The sequence below is a fragment of the Lipotes vexillifer genome, unplaced genomic scaffold (genome assembly GCF_000442215.2).
Source record: "Lipotes vexillifer unplaced genomic scaffold, Lipotes_vexillifer_v1.1 scaffold49, whole genome shotgun sequence".
Taxonomy (NCBI): domain Eukaryota; kingdom Metazoa; phylum Chordata; class Mammalia; order Artiodactyla; family Lipotidae; genus Lipotes; species Lipotes vexillifer.
In genome coordinates this window covers 5,379,211-5,401,154 of record NW_006790551.1, presented here as the reverse complement: position 1 = coordinate 5,401,154, position 21,944 = coordinate 5,379,211, and the positions used below count along the sequence as shown (strand labels likewise).

General features: G+C 39.9%; 1 protein-coding gene across 1 annotated transcript in view; it reads left to right on the top strand.

The window, feature by feature from the left end:
* The window catches only part of SLC39A8 (solute carrier family 39 member 8), a 71,701-nt gene that overhangs the window by 21,681 nt on the left and 28,076 nt on the right, over nucleotides 1–21,944 (top strand). Inside the window, exons 2-5 of the mRNA XM_007463811.1 lie at nucleotides 4,341–4,503; nucleotides 11,309–11,478; nucleotides 14,262–14,384; nucleotides 14,883–15,050. Coding sequence (XP_007463873.1) covers nucleotides 4,341–4,503; nucleotides 11,309–11,478; nucleotides 14,262–14,384; nucleotides 14,883–15,050 — 624 coding nt within the window. The remainder of the gene's footprint in view (nucleotides 1–4,340; nucleotides 4,504–11,308; nucleotides 11,479–14,261; nucleotides 14,385–14,882; nucleotides 15,051–21,944) is intronic.

The following is a 21,944-nucleotide window of genomic DNA, read 5'->3' as shown; positions in this document are numbered from 1 at the left end:
CAGGATACCTGCTGAAGCCAGGGTAATCAGATATCAGGGTGAGGAATGAAGAACTTGACCAGACATTGAGGATATTAAGATAATATCAAATATTAAGGCTAGGGGATTCTCTCTAAACAGACTTGGCAGGATTCTTGCTAAAACTGGGCAGTGCCAGCCCTACAAGGATGGACGTAAGGCCGAAGCCTAGAGGACTTAGAAGAACCTGACTAAAGTTCAGTCAAGTAGAGAGCCTGTGTAATTATCTACACTGTGTAATCTCTAATCTTACCTAGCTCCTTGGCATTTATTATAAGCAGATTTCCACTGTATGAAATGTTGAGGGAGGAATTTGCTCTAATCATTCAACCTTCCCCCGTCCTCACTGTTCAGGCCCTGGGTGCTCATCCTGTGTGTCTCTGCTCTGGGAAGCACTGCCCTTTCTTAGACAACTGCTTTCTTTGCGTCAGGTTCAACTCTGTTAAATCAAAGCATAATAAAAATCAATATTGTTTAAAGCCAAATAGGGTGCAGTATAAAACTATTTGCATTCCACTTGCCGGTAGATAGCTATTTAATTAAACTAATTAATTAATTAATTTTCACTCATAACTTCACTCCTTTATTTTTATTTATCTTTTAAATTAAAATATAGTTGACGTACAATATTATGTTAGTTTTAGGTGTCCTATGTAGTGATTTGACATTTGTAGACATTATAAAATGATCACCTTGATAAGTAGTAACTATCTGTCCCCACACAAAGTTATTACAATATTATTGACCACGTTCCTTATGTTGTATATTACAACCCCATGGCTAATTTGTTTCATAACTGGAGGTTTGTACCTCTTAATCCCCTACACCTAATTCACGCCCCCCCAACCCCCTTTCTGGCAACCTGTTTGTTTTCTGAAGGTAGATCGCTAATTTAAATAAGGCAGGCCTGTCATTAATTCAGTTTTGTCACACTGTTAGTAGTCCATCCTCATTCTAAAATCATAAAGCAAGGCCTAGAGTTTTGTCATTTCTGTACCTTTTTGTTCTTTCTGAACAGATCATCAAGACTCTCAGCTCTCTTTCAATATTGAGTATATATTCCTTGATTGCATTTTTTTTTTTTCCCTAACTGTATGTAGGACAGTGTCTTTAATGATGTACAATGGGAAGTCTGGGCATCCTTAAGGATAGTGACTTTAAAACTCTTGACTGCCATTTATAGTAAAAAATGAACTTTATATTGTGGTCCAGTATACATGTGCATGGTATGTATAAAGTGTAACTGAAGCAAAAGTTTGACTAGGCAATACTTAACTCCTGTTATGTGTGATACATTCTGTAGTTGCTATTATATTGTTTTTTACTTACTTATAAAATGCTCTCTGTGATATTGTAAGTGGATTTTCCACTAATGGGTCACAATTAGAGTCTAAAAGGAACTGCTTAACAGTCATCAAGTTTTAGGAAGTCTTAGATTGTTCATTCTGAGAAGACTTTTGCAAATTATCTATGGGCAGCATCCGTTTTCCTCCTATTTTGGAGTTGGAGGAACTTCCTTGCAGGGAAACAGTGCTGCTTTGTATTTTCACTTCTACACCTATTTATTCCTGGAATCATGCAGTGGGGCAGTTGAGCCACATGGACTCTGTAATTTTTTTTTTTTTTTTTTGGCAGCGCTGCACAGCTTGTGGGAATCTTAGTTCCCCAACCAGAGATTGAACCTGGGCCCTCAGCAGTGAAAGCGTGGAGTCCTAACCACTGGACCGCCAGGGAATTCCCCGGACTCTGTAATTTTTGAGCCTAGCATTTATGCTCCTGGGTGTCTTCACAGTAATGAATAAACTATACCCACTTTCTCTCCCCCCATTGGCTATCAAGCTATTTTCTCCCTCCATTGGTTCATTATCCCTTATTCTTGGTCTTAGGGAAGACTTTTAACAGAGCATTGAGTGTTGTCTCCTATTCTAGGGATGGCACACAGCTATCATTGTCACGAACCCAAAGGAGAGTTTAGGTTCAGTAAAGAACAGTTTTAGGCACATTCTTAGATGTTACAAAAATGGTGTGTACATGTGCATTTTCTTTAAGGCAATTGAAGTCTTACCTTTTGACAACTCCATACAATTTGATGTATTTGATGTTTTTCATCTTTCCTTCATAATCAATAGTGATCTTTTACCAAATCTTACATTTTTACTTTGATTGTTTCTGTTGTGAGGGGAATTACAGCACTTTATGATGAAACAGTTAACAACAACTTTTGAGTTCTTGGTACGGTCCATAGTGTATCAGTGACTTTGGGCTGCCATAACAAAATACTGTAGCCTGGGTGGCTCAAACAAGGGAAATTTATTTTCTCACAGACTGGAGACTGCAAGTCCAAGATCAAGGTGCCAGAAGGGTTGGTGTCTGGTAAGAGCTCTCTCCTTGGATTGCAGATGGCTGCTTAAGACAAGGTGTCTCTTCTTATGAAGCCACTAATCCAGTTGGAGCAGGGCCTCACTCTCATGACTTTATCTGACCCTAATTACCTTCCAAAGGCCCCATAACCAAATATCATCACATTGGGGGTTAGAGCTTCAATATATACATTTGCGGAGGACATAATCCAGTCTAGAGTACAAAGCTAAGGTCTTAGTGGGGTTTAAATATTGGCTGAAGTATGCAAAGAAACGTTCTTTGCAGTTATTAAAGATGGACGTTTTTCTTTCAGTGAATGGGTATTTTTCATACTCTATAATTCTTATAACATTTATTAGCAGTAGTAACACATTTAATTTCTTTTATAGTCTTCTTAATAATGCAAGTATATAGAAGAAAGTTTACAGTTAAAATATGCCCAAGAGTAAAGCGGTACTTTTAAAATGTTATTTCTGCAGAGAACTTTTTTCTGATGCAGATTCTATTCCTCAGTTAAATGAACTTCTAAACAGCCTAGCGCCATTATAATGTAGAAATATTGTAATATAGAAAAGCTACCCGCCATCATTGAGAATAATAGATATTTTAGCAAGCAACAATTTGTTCTAAAGACAAATTGTCTCTCTCTCACTTCTATATTTTAAAACAACTTTTATGTACTGAGATTATTATTGCAGTCCAGGATGGATGAACTTCTTAACCATGAAATTGTAAGGGAACCAGGTGTGTTTGTCTACAAGAAACGGTATTACAGAGGTACTCCAATAGCCTCCACAAAATACCTATTCAAACTGAGGAAAAACAGAGATGGGAGATTGAGGACATAGAATTGTTTTAAAGCTCTTTGTGTGAATTGCTGTTGTTCCACTGATAATATATATTTTTTAACATTTTTATTGGAGTATAATTGCTTTACAATGGTGTGTTAGTTTCTGCTTTATAGCAAAGTGAATCAGCTATACATATACATGCATCCTCATATCTCCTCCCTCTTGCGTCTCCCTCCGACCCTCCCTATCCCACCCTTCTAGGTGGTCACAGAGCACGCAGCTGATCTCCCTGTGCTATGCGGCTGCTTCCCACTAGCTATCTATTTTACGTTTGGTAGTGTATATATGTCCATGCCACTCTCTCACTTCATCCCAGCTTACCCTTCCCCCTCCCTGTGTCCTCAAGTCCATTCTCTACGTCTGCATCTTTATTCCTGTCCTGCCGCTAGGTTCTTCAGAACCATTTTTTTTTTTTTTAAGATTCCATATATATGCGTTCGCATACTGTGTTTATTTTTCTCTTCCTGACTTACTTCACTCTGTATGACAGACTCTAGGTCCATCCACCTCACTACAAATAACTCAATTTTGTTTCTTTTTATGGCTGAGTAATATTCCATTGTATATATGTGCCACATCTTCTTTATCCATTCATCTGTTGATACATTTTTATAGTGACTTTTTGTAGAAGAGGTAGTGTTGGGCTTCCCTGTTGGCGCAGTGGTTAAGAATCCGCCTGCCAAGGCAGGGGACATGGGTTCCAGACCTGGTCTGGGAAGATCCCACATGCTGCAGAGCAACTAAGCCCGTGCACCACAACTAATGTGCCTGTGCTCTAGAGCCTGTGAGCCACAACTACTGAAGCCCTCATGCCACAACTACTGAGCCCACACGCCTAGAGCCCGTGCTCCGCAACAGGAGAAGCCACTGCAATGAGAAGCCTGCACACCACAACGAAGAGTAGCCCCCACTTGCTGCAACTAGAGAAAGCCCGTGCACAGCAACAAAGACCCAACGCAGCCAAAAATAAATAAATTAAAAAAATAAATAAATTTAAAAAAAAAAGGTAGTGTTGTGTGTCTAGAGGAAGTAGTCCATGCCTCTTTACAGTATCTTTGCTTGCAGCCTTTTACTCTGTTGAGTATGGTTACTTTGTTTCTTCTATTTCAGTGTTTATCGGCGGAAGAGATCTTTTCACTTCATGGCTTTTCAAATGCTACACAGATCACCAGCTCAGACTTCTCTGTCATCTGTCCAGCAGTCTTACAGCAACTGAACTTTCACCCTTGCGATGATCGGCCCAAACACAAAACAAAACCAAGTCTTTCAGAGGGTATGTTGCAAGCTTTTTCTCCCATTTGTTTGAAAACTCTGTGAGCTAGTCTAAAATGAAATTAAGATGCTTCTTTTTCTGCTTTATTGCTCTTAATTAATCTACATAGGATCCCTTGGTAGAAAATACTTATATTCTGGAAGTCTTTAGAATAAGTATAATTAGAACTCATTTAAGCCTCAGAAGTTATGCTCTTTTATTTATGGAGTCAAAATTTTACTTGGTGCCAAGAGAAAATTTTATAAAACTCAGTTCTTGATTTTAAGCAATACATGTTTTATGTTGTGTATATTGGATGGCACATTCACTATTTGGGTCATAACGGATCAATTTCCATTATGTTGTACTTATATTATTTTAAAACCTGTCAATTTATCCGTCATTGTCAGTAAAGAGATAAGGAAACTAGTGTGGTTCTAGATTAAATCTTAAGGTACTGAGTTATTACTGCTTTAATTTTCATAAATAAAAGAAATGCCAGTGACTCTTTTAAGTGCCTATAGTGGTGTTGCCATAGGTATTGTAAAGAACTTTTTAAATATAAGAAAGTAAGTGTATTCTTACTGTGTAGTCCACATGCTTAATTAAACAGGTAGGAGAGTTCTTTCACCAATGAGATAAATCAGTTGCTGAGGGGCAATTTCTTGGTATTCCCAAATTGCTACCTGCCCCACATGAGTATTTTAATTCTCATTTTTTTGCTTCCTTTATTTTCTGTGTATTAAGCATTCAGTAGTGAACAAGAAGAAAAATTCCCTGCCTTCTTAGGGCTTACAATGTAGCGAAGAAAAGAGATAGGAAACATTTATACAAACAAGCAAATAAATTATATAATTTCAGAGTGATAAATGCTATGAAGAAAATAAAGTAGGTAAAGGATAGGAGATGGTGGGTGAGTGTGATTTTAGATGGGTCAAGGGAGGCCTATCTGATGAGATTACATTTGAACAGAGTCCTGGCTGAGGAAAGGGAGAGGGCCATGGCTAGATCTTCTCTGGGGGACAGCATTCTTTGTCCAGGGAACAGCAGCATAAGCTTGGGGATGAGCTTGACGTGTGTAAGGGACAGCGAGAAAGCGTGTGTGTCTGGAGCACAGCGAGCTGGAAGCAGAGTAGGAGATGGTAGCCAGGGACCAGATAGGGAGGGCTTGTAAGGTGTGGTAAACTGATGGAATTTTATTCTGAATGTGGTATGAAGACACTGTAGCGTCCTAAACAGGGGAGTGATGTGATCTTATTTGGATTTGTAAAAGATTATTCCACCTGCAGTTTGAAGAATACGTTGTTAAGGGGCGAGAGTAGAAGCAAGGAGATGGGTCAGGGGGCTATGGCCAGGGTTGGTGCTCAGCTGGGTCTAAGGTGGGAGTGGAGAAGTAAGGAGATCTGGTCAGATTCAGGATGGATTTTGGAGACTGTGCTAATGTGGTTCGCCTCTGCACTGGATGTGTGGGAGGGAAAGATGAATCCAAGTTTAAGCCAGAGAAACTGCGTAGATGGTTGCACCACATCCTGGGATGGACAAGACTGGGGAAGGAGCACTTTGTTGTGGAGGAAGCGAGTGGTGAGGACCAAGAGTGTAATTTCTGACGTGGTTAGTCCGAGACATCGATGTAGACCCACGAGGGGACGTGTCCAGTAGGCAGTGGCACACACATATTTGGATTTCAGAGAATAGTCGAGGCTGGAGATTGGTCGTCTCAGAGGTGGTGTTTGGAGCCACTGGTCTGAGTGAGCACGTCTAACGTGAATATAGATGGGGAATATAAGGAGAGGAAGGCTGAAGAAGAAAAGGGAAGCCTCCACAAAGGGAGCGCCTGTTTTATTGGGCTGGCCAAAAAGTTTGTTCGGGTTTTTCTGTAACACGAAAAACCTGAATGAACTTTTTGGCCAGCCCGATGCTAACTTTTGGATTCCTTTGTGTATAGATGAGCATTTTAGTCTTACTATATATGAATTAAAGGGATAACAACAAAGACAAAAATAACGATAACAGCCAACTTTTACCTAGTCCTTTCTATAACCGATACTTTTCCAAGTTCTTTCATATGTTAACTCAATTAATCTTTGCACAACTATATGATGGAACAACTATTCCCATTTTACAGCCAAGGAAACTGAGGTGCAGAGAGTTCAAAGTCGTTTGCTCAAGATTTATACAGCTTGTGTGTGGTAGAGCCAGGTTCAAACCCAGGCTGTCTCAGCTTCAGAACCCATGTTCTCTTTTGTATTCTGTACTTACATATACAAAGAATAGAAATTTATCAATATAATTAACGATTTTGTGAGTAACAATAATTTCAGAGCTCATGATTCAAACAAATATTTTTTCTAGATATTTGATATTTTAAATGATATATATTTTTTTAAAGGCTTTTTTTTTTTTGGATGTTGGGGGTAGGAGTTTATTAATTAATTAATTAATTTTTGCTGTGTTGGGTCTTCGTTTCCGTGCGAGGGCTTTCTCTAGTTGTGGCAAGCGGGGTCCACTCTTCATCATGGTGTGCGGGCCTCTCACTGTCACGGCCTCTCCTGTTGCGGAGCACAGGTTCCAGACGCGCAGGCTCAGTAGTTGTGGCTCACGGGCCTAGTTGCTCCGCGGCATGTGGGATCCTCCCAGACCAGGGCTCGAACCCGTGTCCCCTGCATTAACAGGCAGATTCTCAACCACTGCGCCACCAGGGAAGCCCCTTAAATGATATTTTAAACAATGAAATGCCCTGGATTCTTTATATAATAGTTCACTTAATACAGAGTCAATTTTGAGCTCATTCAAGGGAATGAAAAACCAAAATAAAAGCAAGCCAAACTCTGATATTTCAATGGGCAGATAAAAGAATCTCACTTACCTGAGACCTTACAGTTTGTGATTTTGAAATTGCCTCTCAGATACTTTATATTGATGAGTGCAATAAACTGATGGTAAATTAAATTCTCTAGGAGATTAATTACATTTTAGCAATAAGTTAATGGTCCAAAGTTGCCTCATTTTTTTTTTAAAGATCACAGAATGCCATTCAGTTCAAATAACAGATAAGAATAATAGTATCTTATCCTTATTAGTATCCCTGAAAATCACACTGTCCAACTCTGTAATACAGTTGATGACATAAGTCTATGTTCCAGAGCGGTTAAATGGCTTCCTCTAGGTACATACCTGAGGGGGAATGAGAGCCCAGGGCTCCTGACTCCTGGTTTGCTGATCTTTCATTGTATAACAGTGAGACAAATGAACTAAAATTTACATGATGTCTACTTACTAACTTAAAAAAATATATAATAGCATTTATTGAAGAGTTACTATATTACAGGGTCTGAATTAACTGGTTTTATTTCAATTCTTCTAAAAACTATGAAATAGGAGAATTAAATTTGCTTAAACAGGTGAAGTTCTTAGAAGAATCTTAACACATTGTGGGCATTCAATGAATGTTTGCTATTGTTACTAATATTCCTTGAAAATGTATTAAAATTCTTCAGAGTTCACTAAGAAGCGGAGAGAAAGGATTTTCTCTGAAACAGATCACTAGAGGGAGTCCTATGTGTATATGGAGAGGTCCAAGGAGTATTCTTATACTAATTCATTCTTTGGTGCTCAGATTGAGTGGATGAATGAATCTTTTTTTCCTGAATAATGTGCTAACAATGCAAGAAGGGGAGACTATGCTGTGTGCCTGGAGCATGATGGTTCCCACTCCCACAGTTCCCCAGGTGGTTCTGATGTGCACAATAATAGTAAGGAAGGTTAGAAAAGTTGGACAAGCAAAATGAGTTGGTATTTTTTTGACAGAGTTCTGGGCTGCACCTTGAAAATATGGCATTCATGCATTCATCAAGATATGTGTGCTATTTGCTGGGCAACATTCTAGGCTCTGAGGAAGAATAAAACATAGCCCCTGTCCTTGAAAATCTTATAATTTGTATCATGTAGATGAATATATAAGTGATAAAATGATGGTAGCACACAAGAAATGGTAAGCGGCCCAAATACCTTCAAAGAACTATGGGAAACTTGATGAGCAAGGGATTGCTGCCTGGAAAATCCAGGAAAGTTCCATGGAGGAGGTCTTTGCGTTGGCTTGGAGAGCTGTGTGTGAGTTCGTCAGGCAATGAAGATAGAAAAGGTGTTTTCAGATAAAGAACCACAGTGCAAAGGTAATTCTATATTTGGAAAACATTGTGTCTGCATAAAGGCCATGTTGATAAGGGGGTAAGTAACATTGGAAAGGTTGTGTGGCAGTCCGTTGATGAAGGGCAGCTGCAAATAGGGGCACAAGATGATCAGAATTGTGTTTTAGGATAATAAGATTGGTGGCCATGTCAAGTAGGGGGAGGAAGACCAGACAGGAAGCTGTCAATGTACCAGATGAGAAGTGGGAGGTGATGGGTTGGAGAACGTGGAGTGAGGTATCTCAAGCAAAATTCGTAGAGTTTAGTCGCTAATTGTCTTTGGAATTGACTGTGGAGAGTGAGACATTGAAATTGATCCTGATGTTTTTGCTATTTACGGAGACAGTGGACAAGGGTAGTGAAATAGGATTTCTCAGGGGAAGCTGATGAGTTTAATATGCGTAGTGGCTTTGCCTCTGTTTGGTACTCAAAAAGTTCTTTGCATTTTGACTTTAATTTCCAACTTGTATATATCTTGTCTACCTAATTAGATTATAAATATTTGTTGAATGAATGAACACATGTAGGCTAGCGATGGGATAGAAGACTGTTTGTGTTAAGGGCAACTACACATAGATTATACCATGGAGGAAGAGGTGGGGTTGAGAACTTCTTTGAAGTGGAAATGCTAAGGGGAGTGGGTGGTGTTGCTTTAGGTGATAAGGAAAGAAATGGGAATCAGGTGGACCTTTGTGAGTCCCGTGAGATGACTCTGGGGCATGGTTAGGAGTCTGGAACTGATAGGAAAGTGTCTGCAGAAGATAAAGGCATGGTCGGTGCTGCGATGGTTCTTGTGGTAACATTGTAATGTGTATTATCTGTCCTTTTCATGTGGTACTCAGCACAAGCTACCTTGTTTTGCTTTGTGTATGTGTGTGCCCTCTAGCGTCCCCAAGCCAAAGGTCCAAGCTCCTTGTTGGCAGGAAGCACGGTTTGGTCTACAACCTAGGCTCCATAAATGTTTCCTAAGATGGCTTATTTGTAGTCAGAATCACTAGAATAATGGTGAGCAATCCTGTATTCATGAAGCACAATATAAGATGTTCACAGTTTTGTCGAGTCCCTTGAGCTTTTTAAAAATTAGATTACCTCTAAGGGGTAATGAAACATATTGCTAATGAATGTGGGCCCCGGAGCCAGACTGGGTTCAAAATCTTTCATTCTATTCACAAGACTTGGGCAGCTGATTTGAACTCCACGTACCTTGGTTTCCTCAACTGCATGAAGGAGGTAGTTGTAGTACTTGCTTCGCAGGGTTTTGTGAAGATCAAATGAATTAATACAGGTTAGTCACTTAGTATGGTGCCTGGCACATGGCAAACACTCTCCAAGCATTTGGTGTTACTACGTACTCCACTGATAGTGTCAATGAGGAAAGTGCCCCGACATTTAAAAATGTTTTCTGGGCATTTTAAGGAAGTGACAATGTAGAGGCAGCTTTCTAATCTTTCACACTGTCCTTAGCGCACAGTCAGTGGGGCTGCAGGCAAAGCCAACGTCACACAGTTCTGGGGGCAGTTTGTATCTCAGCCTGCACTGCCACCTGCCCCTGTACGGTTCACAGTCTGTTTCACTCGCATTCCCATGTTGTTTTTATTTATTTATTTATTTTTGCGGTACGCGGGCCTCTCACTGTTGTGGCCTCTCCCGTTGCAGAGCACAGGCTCCGGGCGCGCAGGCTCAGCGGCCATGGCTCACGGGCCCAGCCGCTCCGCGGCATGTGGGATCTTCCCGGACCGGGGCACGAACTCGTGTCCCCTGCATCGGCAGGCGGACTCTCAACCACTGTGCCACCAGGGAAGCCCTCCCATGTTGTTTTTAAGCCATCCCCTCTAGGATAACCGGGGAGATATTGACCTTAGGATGCCATCCCTTCATTTCATTTTAAGGAACATTTATTAAGCACCACTAGGGGGGCAGGCCCTAGGATGGAGACATGAAGAATGCTCCACGACCCTTTTCACCACTGTCTCCACCCTATGGGATATTGTTGCCTTTGTCCGAGCCTGGTAGGGTGAGTTGTGCAACGTATCCACTCTCTGCTGCTGCCATGTGCTCCCTTCTTGAGTGCTCACTGCACTGGGGCTCCCTGGAGGCCCAGGCAGGGGGCTGAGGTGCTGTCTTCCCCGAGGAGGTGCTGTCCACAGGGCCTGCAGACAAATGATTATGACGTGCTCAGTGTCAGCAACTATGGTCATCTTGAAGCTAACAACCCCACCCATCTGCTTGCCCTCGTCACCCCATACCTTCTCCCCGAAACCCACACTGCCTCTGTTAGTCTTCTGAAAGGCCTAGTTTTAAACTGGGCTTTGAGCCACAGATGCAGCTAGGTAGCTCGGAGCCTGTAGGCCTCGGGTGATCACTCTGCTAGATGTTCTTCAAATTCCCTGCAAGCTATAAAAGTCTGTAATCCCGTAATGATGACTTAGGATTGAGGAAAGCATAGGCAGTGTTACTATTAATATTTATATTCTCAGTAATTTTCTATATAATTTTCAGTGAGAAGCTTTCGTTGTTTTAAAGAAGATACCTGTTTCAAGCTTTTAAAGATGAAATGTGTTTCAGACTTAATGTACAGTAAGATGTCATTTAGCTCCTATGCTCTAATTAATTTCTTCTCTTTTCCCTCTGATTCACAGTTTGGGGATATGGCTTCCTGTCAGTGACAGTTATTAATCTGGCATCTCTCCTCGGACTGATTTTGACTCCGTTGATAAAGAAATCTTATTTCCCTAAGATTTTGACCTATTTTGTGGGGCTGGCTATTGGGACTCTATTTTCAAATGCAATTTTCCAACTTATACCAGAGGTAAGGAGGTTGGCTGTTTGTTTCTGTGAATAATTGGTTCTTTTAAATGTTTCAGCACTTTGTACATTTTAAGCCTCCATAATTCTTGCAGCATTTTATGGTCTGGTTTATAGTGTTTTGGATAAGAGAAAGCTGAATCACAGCAAATGAAAAAGCTTGTCCCAAGCTGCAGGGGAAGTCAGCGTCAGAGAGAAAATTAATATTCTGGGAGGCCAGGCACCAGGACATGCTCAGACAGCTCTGGGACACTTTGGAAGGCCTTACGACTCTATTCTGTCTCACATTTGGCAAATTTAATTTTTCTGCACTCTTTTTATTATTTACTTATTTATTTCTGAAGTGCACGCAGTGTCAAATTTACTAAGATATACAACAGAATTCCTCCATGGATCAGTTCGGTGCTTTGTGACCACCTAGAGGGGTGGGATAGGGAGGGTGGGAAGGCAACGCAAGAGGGAGGGGATATGGGGATATATGTATATGTATAGCTGATTCACTTTGTTATAAAGCAGAAACTAACCATTGTAAAGCAATTATTCTCCAATAAAGATGTTAAAAAAAATTCCTCCATATATTTACTACAGCTAAAGAAGACTAGAGGGTAAATTAGAACATGATTGACAAACCTTTTCATTCTTTTTGATTGTGGATAAAAATCAGTCGAGGGCCGATAAATAAACAGCAGCTTATTTTTTCCTTTGGTAAAACATATTATTGATCTGCCATTGACTACAGTGTGCTATTCAGTTCATCAACACGTGATATATATGTTTTATTTCAAATCTATAATGTGGCCATATAAGGAAGAGAGATGGAGTGAGGAGAATAAGTGAGAGGAAAAGAGACAGGAAGGAGAAAGAGACATTAACAGGAGGGAGTCACAAAGGGCAACTAGAGAAACACATATACACGTGGACAGTATCTCCCCACTCATGCACACACAAAGATGGAGGGGCAAGCTCTGAACAAAAGGAAAACATGCAGTATCACCTTCAGCTCATAAGTTTTAGAAAATTATAACTAAAGCTCCTTTTAGTTTTCGCAGCTATGTATGAAAGTGGGGATGTAACTTCTTAAAGTCATAGTTTTTTTTATTATTATTATATCTAGAAAGGACCTAGGAGAACATCTGCTTCAAAGCCTCAATTGTAGAGATGAAAGAATTAAAATCCAGAGAATCTATCTTTTTAATAATACCCCCAATTTACAGTTATTTCTTTTTAAAAAATTTTTTAAAAAATTTATTTACTTTTTATTTTTGGCTGTGTTGGGTCTTCGCTGCTGTGCATGGGCTTTCTCTAGTTGCAGCGAGCCGGGGCTACTCTTCATTGCAGTGCACGGGCTTCTCATTGCGGTGGCTTCTCTTGTTGTGGAGCGTGGGCTCTAGGTGCGCGGGCTTCAGTAGTTTTGGCACGTGGGCTCAGTAGTTGTGGCTCGCGGGCTCTAGAGTACTGGCTCAGTAGTTGTGGTGCATGGGCTTAGTTGCTCCGCAGCATGTGGAATCTTCCCTGACCAGGGCTCAAACCCGTGTCCCCTGCATTGGCAGGCAGATTCTTAACCACTGAGCCACCAGGGAAGTCCTGATAGTTATTTCTTTTGTGGCAAAATTATTTCCCCTTTGTTATTTTATTTTCATAACCACCTGTTAGTTGTATAGAGTAGGTATTTTTATGCCATTTTTGCACTGTGTAAATAGGTCCGGAGAAGTCACTGAAAAGAAGATGTGGCATGAGGTCTCTCCAGAGACAGATGTAGAACAAGAACCCAGGCATTTTCTATTCTAGACTGCTGTTCAGAGGGGAAATTTACAATGTGTGGAATGGTATAAAGCTGTGGCTTTTCACATGTTATGCTCCCCTGCTATTTTACTTATTTTAAGTTTATATTTCTTGTCTGCCTAGAACATCATGACTATAATTTCAAGCTCCAGCTCTTGTCCTGTGTCCTTTAAACAATGAATTATTTCATTCTCATCATTTGTGAGTGTGTGTGTATGTGTGTGTGTGAGTGCCTGGTACCTTATATCTTTTCTTCCTTATTCTGGGGCTCAGTCCTCGATTTATTTATCTCTTTAGGACTTATTAGGATCCTCTAAGTTCAAGGGGCTCTCTCTTGGGAAAACAGTAATCCAAGTGACCTACCATATTTGCTTTAAAAAGTAGACTCTGGAGGGCTTCCCTGGTGGCGCAGTGGTTGAGAGTCTGCCTGCCGATGCAGGGGACACAGGTTCGTGCCCCGATCTGGGAAGATCCCACATGCCGCGGAGCGGCTGGGCCCGTGAGCCATGGCTACTGAGCCTGCGCTCCGCAACGGGAGAGCCCACAACAGTGAGAGGCCCGCGTACCGCAAAAAAAAAAAAAAAAAAGTTGACTCTGGAAATTATGGGCAAATATATTACTTTTAGAAAAAGTGGATAATCAATGTCTCATTTGTCTTAATTACCCATGTCTAATATTATCTTACAAATATAGGAATCAGTGCTGCTTTTTTACTGCTAAAAGTTTACTTTCTCAAGCCAAGTATCGCTGAAGGTGTTATAGCTAGGAAACTATACGGTACTCTGGGGGCTTTATTTAATAGGACTTCCTCTGGTTATAAGACTTCAGTGCTATCTCGTACAGTTTGATTACTCAGATTTCAGAGTTTTTGTTTTATGATTTTGGCAGGTAAATACCCAGTATTATCTGGATGTGAAGGATGGACTTAGGACTGTGGTGAAAATTATTTACTGAATCAAATTAAATTACTTGGTCTTACCTGAATTGCCTTTTTTTCTCCCTTAGGCATTTGGATTCAATCCCAAAATTGACAACTATGTTGAGAAGGCAGTTGCTGTGTTTGGTGGATTTTACATACTTTTCTTTTTTGAAAGAACGCTTAAGATGTTATTGAAGACGTATGGTCAGGTAAATGGACTTTATTTAAAATGTTTGATGTTTTATCCACTAAAGCTACTTTATATAGGCAAATAAAGGCAGGAATTTTATTCTTACAATTATGTGAACAGTTCAGTTATTAGACTTGTGAATGTGAGGGGAGAAAGAAAAGGATCAGTATATTGATAAGTATAAGAGGAACACTTGATTCTTATTGTAGAATTTGGAGTAAATACTAACAATTTAATGTCCAATAACAGATGCACATAATTTGTATTCCATTCATATCCATCACCATAAGAAGGTATATGCACCCTAACATGAAAAAACAAAAACAGGAGAATCTAATAAATGAAGATACATTTAAAGGAAGAGAAATTTTATAAATCTAAAAAGATTATACTACATACAGAATAGATATAAAATTTTTCTCTTATAAATAAAAAACATTAAATTCTCTATTTTGTTGCCTGTATGAGCCATCTTTGTTTCTTCTTATAACCTTTTCCTCCCTTATTTTTCTTGTAGGATGGTCATACCCACTTTGGAAATGATGACTTTGGTTCTTCTCGAGAAAAAACTCATCAACCTAAAACGTTACCTGCCATCAACGGTGTGACATGTTATGCAAATCCAGCTGTCACAGAGCCTAATGGACACATTCATTTTGATAACGTCAGTGTGGTATCTCTACAGGTATTGTAATTCTCTTTACTGCGTCCTTCACAGTATGTGAAGACTGCTGTGCATGCAGCCAGTCAGTATTTTGCACATTTAACTGTATCAGACTGATTCTTGCATGTGTGGGATAAGTGGAATATAAGTTTGTTTCTTTTTCCACTTTCCCTCCGTCAATTTACTGCAAATATGCGAGTTTAGCAATAAATTGTAGGTTGCTGGGTTGGAGGCTTTAGTATTCTCTAAGATTGTTTAACTATGTAAGAGTTACTAAGATTTATACAATGATATGTTGCAAAATTAATTTAGAGCATTTCTCTTATTTTGCAATTCTTTCGAGATACAAAACCAAAGAATCCCTTTGAGTGATTTTGAAACTGAAAGAAGACTTGTAAGCTATTAAAATTGTGTTCATTAATTAATTGATTTAGAATTTTCATTCCCATTTTCTAAATAATGTTAATAGGTATTATGTCTTGAGTAAGTATTATATGCCAGGTAATAAGCCAGCACTTATTTTATCTCATTTACTTTTTTTTTTTTTTTTTTTTTTGCGGTACGCGGGCCTCTCACTGTTGGGGCCTCTCCCGTTGCGGAGTACAGGCTCCAGACGCGCAGGCCCAGCAGCCATGGCTCACGAGCCCAGCTTCTCCGCAGCATGCGGGATCCTCCCGGACCAGGGCGCGAACCTGTGTCCCCTGCATCGGCAGGTGGACTCTCAACCACTGCGCCACCAGGGAAGCCCTCATTTACTTTTTATAACAACTATTAAAAGTAGGGATTCTTTTCTACATATTAGAACTACATATTAGAACTATTAGAACTAAAAGTAAGGATTATTTTCTATGTATTAGAATTATTTGGAAATCAAACCCAGATTGTGTATGCAAAAATGAGAATTTATTGGAAAGATAGTGGCTATCTAATGGGATAGCCAAGCTATAGGAAGATCAACAACCCTGGAACCATTAGAATTATTAGGACTCCCACTCCCTTCTCCCCTCTGCATCTTAGAGTCATTCTCTTTTTTCACTGTGGACGGGCTCCTTCATAAACATAGCCACTAGCAGCTCCTGGGATTTATGTTTTATAATTTCAGCTACTAGAAGGAAATTGACCTGCCTCTTTAAGTCCTAAATCCAGAATTTCTGGCAAGTGTCTCCTTGGTCCAGCTTGAATTAGATGTCCACTTCTAGACTAATCTAAGTGCTTAGAGGGTTGGGCCCTTTGTATGGCCCCGAGGGAATATGGATGAGTTAGAAGAGTGGTCATTAAAAGGGAGACTGGGATGCTAGTGTCATTGGTGTCCACACACATCTCATTTGACAGATTAAGAAAGTGGAGCTTTGGATGCCAAATAACCTCTCCAGGGCCTCTCAGCTCATAAATGACAGATCCAAAAGCTACAAAGTTAAATACAATATAAAAGATGATAATTAAAAATAAAATCAGAAGGAAGTCAGCTAAGAAAAAAAAGCAGAAAAAAGATATTTGGAAGAGGTTATTAACGCAAATGATCTGAGTTTCCTTCTGGAAAGAAAATATGATTGGTCCTATACTTCCCATCTGATTAAGGAAAATCTCAGGAGGGATTGAAAAGGCAGTTTTACGTGAGCACTAAGCTAAGAGAGGAAATTATTTCATGCAATATAATGAGTGATGCTTTTAGGTAAGACGTTGCAAAGAATAAGCAAATGTTCAAATAGATAATTTCCTTTAATAATTACAGCTAACCTTTATTAAATGTTCAAGGACTATGCCTAGAACTTTAGATGAATGATCCCATTTGATCCTCATAATAGCCTAGGAGACAAGCACTCTTATAATTAGGAGATTGTGGCTTAGAGAGGTTAAATAAACCCAAGGACACACATCTCCTGATGACGAAGCTTCTATCAGGACTGAGGCCATCTGATGCGGAAGCTTGCACTCTTATACGCCTTGCTCTGCTAGGATCAAGATGATAACATTAACTCTTAATAAATATTAAGTTTTGTAGAGGGAAGAAGATAATTTTGGCCCATGGTCAGTGCTTTCTGAGAACAAATAAAATTGATCTACTCAAAAGTTTGACTTTAGTTTTAAAGTTTTAGGACTCCTGGTTTCTGATTCACAGTGGCCAGAAGACCTGTTTGCCGTAAACACAAACACCGTGGCAAAGATGGGGTCCTAGACATGATCCTGTTTTACATAATTTAGAAATATCAATCAAATGGCCCTTTTTTCTCTGCTTCTGGTAGTAGTGCTAATATACAGGCTTTCACTCATTTATTTAATAAACATTTATTGAGTACTTGCTCACTGTCCTAGGCACTGGGGATTCAGAAGCAAACAAATTCTTGTGAAGCCTATAGTTTATTCAGCAGAAAGAGATAATATAGAAAAGAGTAAAACAAGAAAATATCAGGTAGCATTAACTATTTCGATGAAAATAAAACATGGTGATGTGGCAGTGACATGTGGAGGCTTCTATGATCTATCAAGAATGGTCCCTTAAGAGGTCAGCGGAGAATTGGATAATGAGAAAGAAGAACCAGCCATGAAAATATCTGGGAAAATAATGTTCCAAAAGCTTTGAGAATAATCAAATGGGTCCCATACGAGGGAACTGGAAGCTGAATGGCGTTGGATTTCCTGACATCAATGCTGGAGACCAGTGGCACAGTATCTTCAATATTCTGAACAGAGGCAACTGTGGAATTGTAAACCTGGGTAAACTACCAATCTAATGAGAGAGCAGAATGAAGCTAGGAGTCTTGAAATCTACTGCTAGGAATGAGAAGTCCACCTGAAGTAGAGAAGGTGTGTGCCAGGATGACAGCCATGAACCAGGCCTTGACATGAGCCACATAAAAAGTCCTGATGCTAATTTCCTCTGGGGACTATTTTCTGGCCGTTTTAGTTGTAGGTATAATCTCTAGTGAAGAGAGATTTAAACAAATTGAGCAACACACTGTTGTTTTCAGTTTTCTCTTCACGTCGCATTAAAAACAAAGGAAAGAAGAGACATTTAAGAAATGCTATCAGGGTCCAGATATTGTTTTAAGAGACAATAGGTAGAGAAATAGGAGTGATACTGATTTTAATAATAAAATTACAATATTTTCTAGTATTTTATATGATGAGAGTATATTTAACCTGGGTGACCCCATTACAATGATTGAACGTGACGTGTAAAATTCATGGTTTGTTTCGAAGCCCAAGCATTGCCCTGAGAATTTTGTTGACGATTCCTGTTTTTACTGTTTTGACACAGTGAAGTTTTTCCAAATTGAAGATAATAAGAAACCATCTAAGAGTGAGTTAAGAAAAGTAGTTTAATTTGACATTGCTATCAAAAGAACACAAATTATATGACAATCTGGATTATAACAACATGATTCTTGGTTTTTCTGGAATATAGGAAGAACAAAAGAAATGTTATAGAATAATTAAAATGCATGACTTAGGGATGTCTTTATCAATATTCATCCAGACAATTTTGGTTCATCACCAAATACTCAGAAATGCAATAATGTTTAAGTTTAGTTGCCTTTGGTATTTTGTCTATATCCACTCATATAAAAACTATAGTTTTGGAGCTTCCCTGGTGGCGCAGTGGTTGAGAGTCTGCCTGCAGATGCAGGGGACACAGGTTGGTGCCCCGGTCCGGGAAGATCGGGCATGTAGGAGCATTCATGTTCTGGGGGGAAGGTAGCAGTGATAGAGGCATAATAAGGAAGCAGTTATGAGGGACAAACTGGAGCTCAGGATTCCATTTCTCCAGTTATCCTGTTATTGCCTCCAAGTAACGTTTCACATCTCACCCTGTGACACTTGCTCTGTTCCTTTCTCTCTCTGACTACTACGCAAACACAGGGAGAAGTCATTGCAGTAACTCTGCAGCCAGGTGGGTCTTTTCCCCCTGAGTCTACAGCTTCAGAAAGACTGTGTTTAATAGACTTTGATTCCTCAGGAATGTCAGGTACTTCGGGGAGTTTTAGCTCTTCGAGGCCACTAGAGGGCCCATCTAGCTCATTCCTCCAGTAGTACAAAATCAGTGTCTTTTTCTAAATGAAACCTCCTGTGCTTTCATTTAAGAATGAATGTTATTAAATATGAAGTGATATGAGCCACTTACTCTTCCTAATAGAAGAACAATTAATATCAGCCATTTTTAGAAACTGACTATTGTGAATTTTATGTTTAAAATTGAGGTGCAATGAAGTGGAATTTAACTGCGAAGTGTGGTGATGTTATTACTTTGTCAATAACTGAAAGGAAGTGATGCTCTACAAATAGAAAGATAACATTTTTGAGGTGCTTGGGGTATCCATGAGAGTCCAAGAGTTTTTGTTTTGTTTTGTTTTGTTTTGTTTTTTTGCGGTACGCAGACCTCTCACTGTTGTGGCCTCTCCCGTTGTGGAGCACAGGCTCTGGACGCGCAGGCTCAGCGGCCATGGCTCACGGGCCCAGCCGCTCCGCGGCATGTGGGATCTTCCCGGACCGGGGCACAAACCCGCGTCCCCTGCATCGGCAGGCTGACTCCCAACTACTACGCCACCAGGGAAGCCCAGAAGAGATTTTTAAAACACTTCATTCATTCAAGTATTTATTGAGTACCTAATATGTACTTGGCATTATTCTAAGTACTGAGAATTCATCAGTGGGGCGGAGCAGACAAACTTTCTGCCCTTCCATAGCATAACTGAACTATTGTATAATATACCAAAATATTATACGCAAAAGTGGAAAGCATCCTTTTTTCAAGTCCAAAAAAACCAAATCAGAAGCTCTGTGTATATGTATGGGGCTGGCCTACTGCTCTTTTTTCTTGCGTGATGGGCTTTTCTCTATTCTTGCCCAGAGGTGGGAAGGATGGTGCCCATTCCTGGCTGCCCATATGGGGAAGGAGGGTGGGAGAGGAAGGGGTTGAAGCACTGTGAATATCTGACTTGATACCCTTGTCTTCAGTGCTTTGTGTCCTTGAATCGAGGGCCTCTTCTGGTTCAGTTTCCCCAGTGGGTAAATCTCTAGTCATCATTTGGAGTGGCTACCTTGCTGAACTGGTTTGGGAGCAATAGTCTGGGGTTTTTATTGCTCCCTAAATAAATGTACAACTGATTTCCTTTTTCTAGTTCCGCTCTTTCTCTCAGAGGCAGTTGGCGCCTCCATTCTCTAAACTTTTCTGATGTTCTGGGCCCTGTATCACTTTGTTTCTTTTGACTTTCTTCCTCTGTGGAGTCAGAACTCATCCTTCTCTTTTCATCCTCCGAAATAAATATCTCAGCGCTCTCATCTTCCGTCCTTTCTGTCCTTGTGACTTATGTCATTTTTAGTCTTTAATTTTAGGAAGTCTCAGGAGGGACTAGAGAAAAAATATGTATGTCTAGTGTGCCATATTTCACCAAAGACCTATTCACTACTTTAAATCATATAGTTGTTTTTTTAATACATCTGTATTGGAGTATAATTGCTTCACAGTACTGTGTTAGTTTCTGTTGTACAACGAAGTGAGTCAGCCATTTGCATACATATGTCCCCATATCCCCTCCCTCTTGCATCTCCCTCCCACCCTCCCTATCCCACCCCTCTAGGTCATCGCAAAGCACCGAGCTGATCTCCCTGTGCTGTGCTGCTGCTTCCCACTAGCTATCTGTTTTACATTTGGTAGTTTTTGAATATCACACGATTTAAAAACAGAAATCATTTACTTCCTTTTATGGGGTTATACTAACAATTAGTTAAAATTGAACATGATTATACATATAATAAATTATATAAGAAGTGGTTTTCATTGGTTTTGATTGACAGATGCTTACAAAAAAAGCTGGTTGAATTAGAGGCAAACACTGCCCCTACACAATCATGAGGAGGAATTCTGAGTACACCTTGGCTGTTGGTGGCATTTGTTTTCTCACTGGATCCATCTCCATGCTTCCTTGCACCCCACAGACTATTTTATCAGACTGCAGTCTGTGTGTTTTGAAAGTCATAAAAATTTGTACTTGAATCTGCTCTGAGTTTAGCCCACGCTTTACTAAGTCCACTTTTATTCATTTTTAGTGAACACCTTTTCACATTTTCAAGAATAACTGTTCCAAAAAAATTTTCATTACTCCACAAAATTCTCACTACAACCTTTTCTTCCTTTAAGGAGGAGACTGTGAAGATTATTTGGAATCTCTGTGAACTTTGCTGTCTCACCCCATCTGTTACTTCCTGAAAAGTGCTCTGTGCATCTGCTCTCTACCTTCCCTTTTGTGTCAGAACTTTTGTATCCTTTCCCTTCTTTTAAGGCCGGTTCCTCCACATGCGCTCATCTTTCCCAAGGCCTCTTCCTGTTTCATTTATCTTTCCTGAATCTTTCCTTCTCCCCATGTCTACAAACACTGAAAGTCTGTTCTTCCTTAAACTATTCTTTTTTCCTGACTCTGCTGCTCCCTAAGATTTCTCAAATCTTCTCCTATTCTACACTGTCCAATTTCCTGAAACATCAGCTAATACTGAAATAAGAATATGTGTCAGACATTGTCTTAAATGCTTTACATATATTAACTCATTTACTGCTCAGAGTAACAACTGTATGAAGTGAGTACCGTAACTATCTCCATCTTAAGGATGTGAAACTGATATACAGAGAAGTCGAGTAACTTAGCCAAGGTCACATGGGTACCAAGTTAGGATTTAAGCCCAGGCTTCCTGGCTCCTGGGATGGTTAACCATTACCCTGACTACACTGCCTATTATTTCCATTTGCTGACTAGTTTTTACGTGCTCCCTGCTCTTATTCATCATCTCCTCAAATGTTTGTTGTAATTCAGAAATTCACTACCTATTCTCTGAAATTTCTCTCTGGAATGATACAAGTGATTTTTCTAGGCAGCAGGCTGTATTCTTAGCACTCATTCTCATCCTTTCTGAGGCATTCCT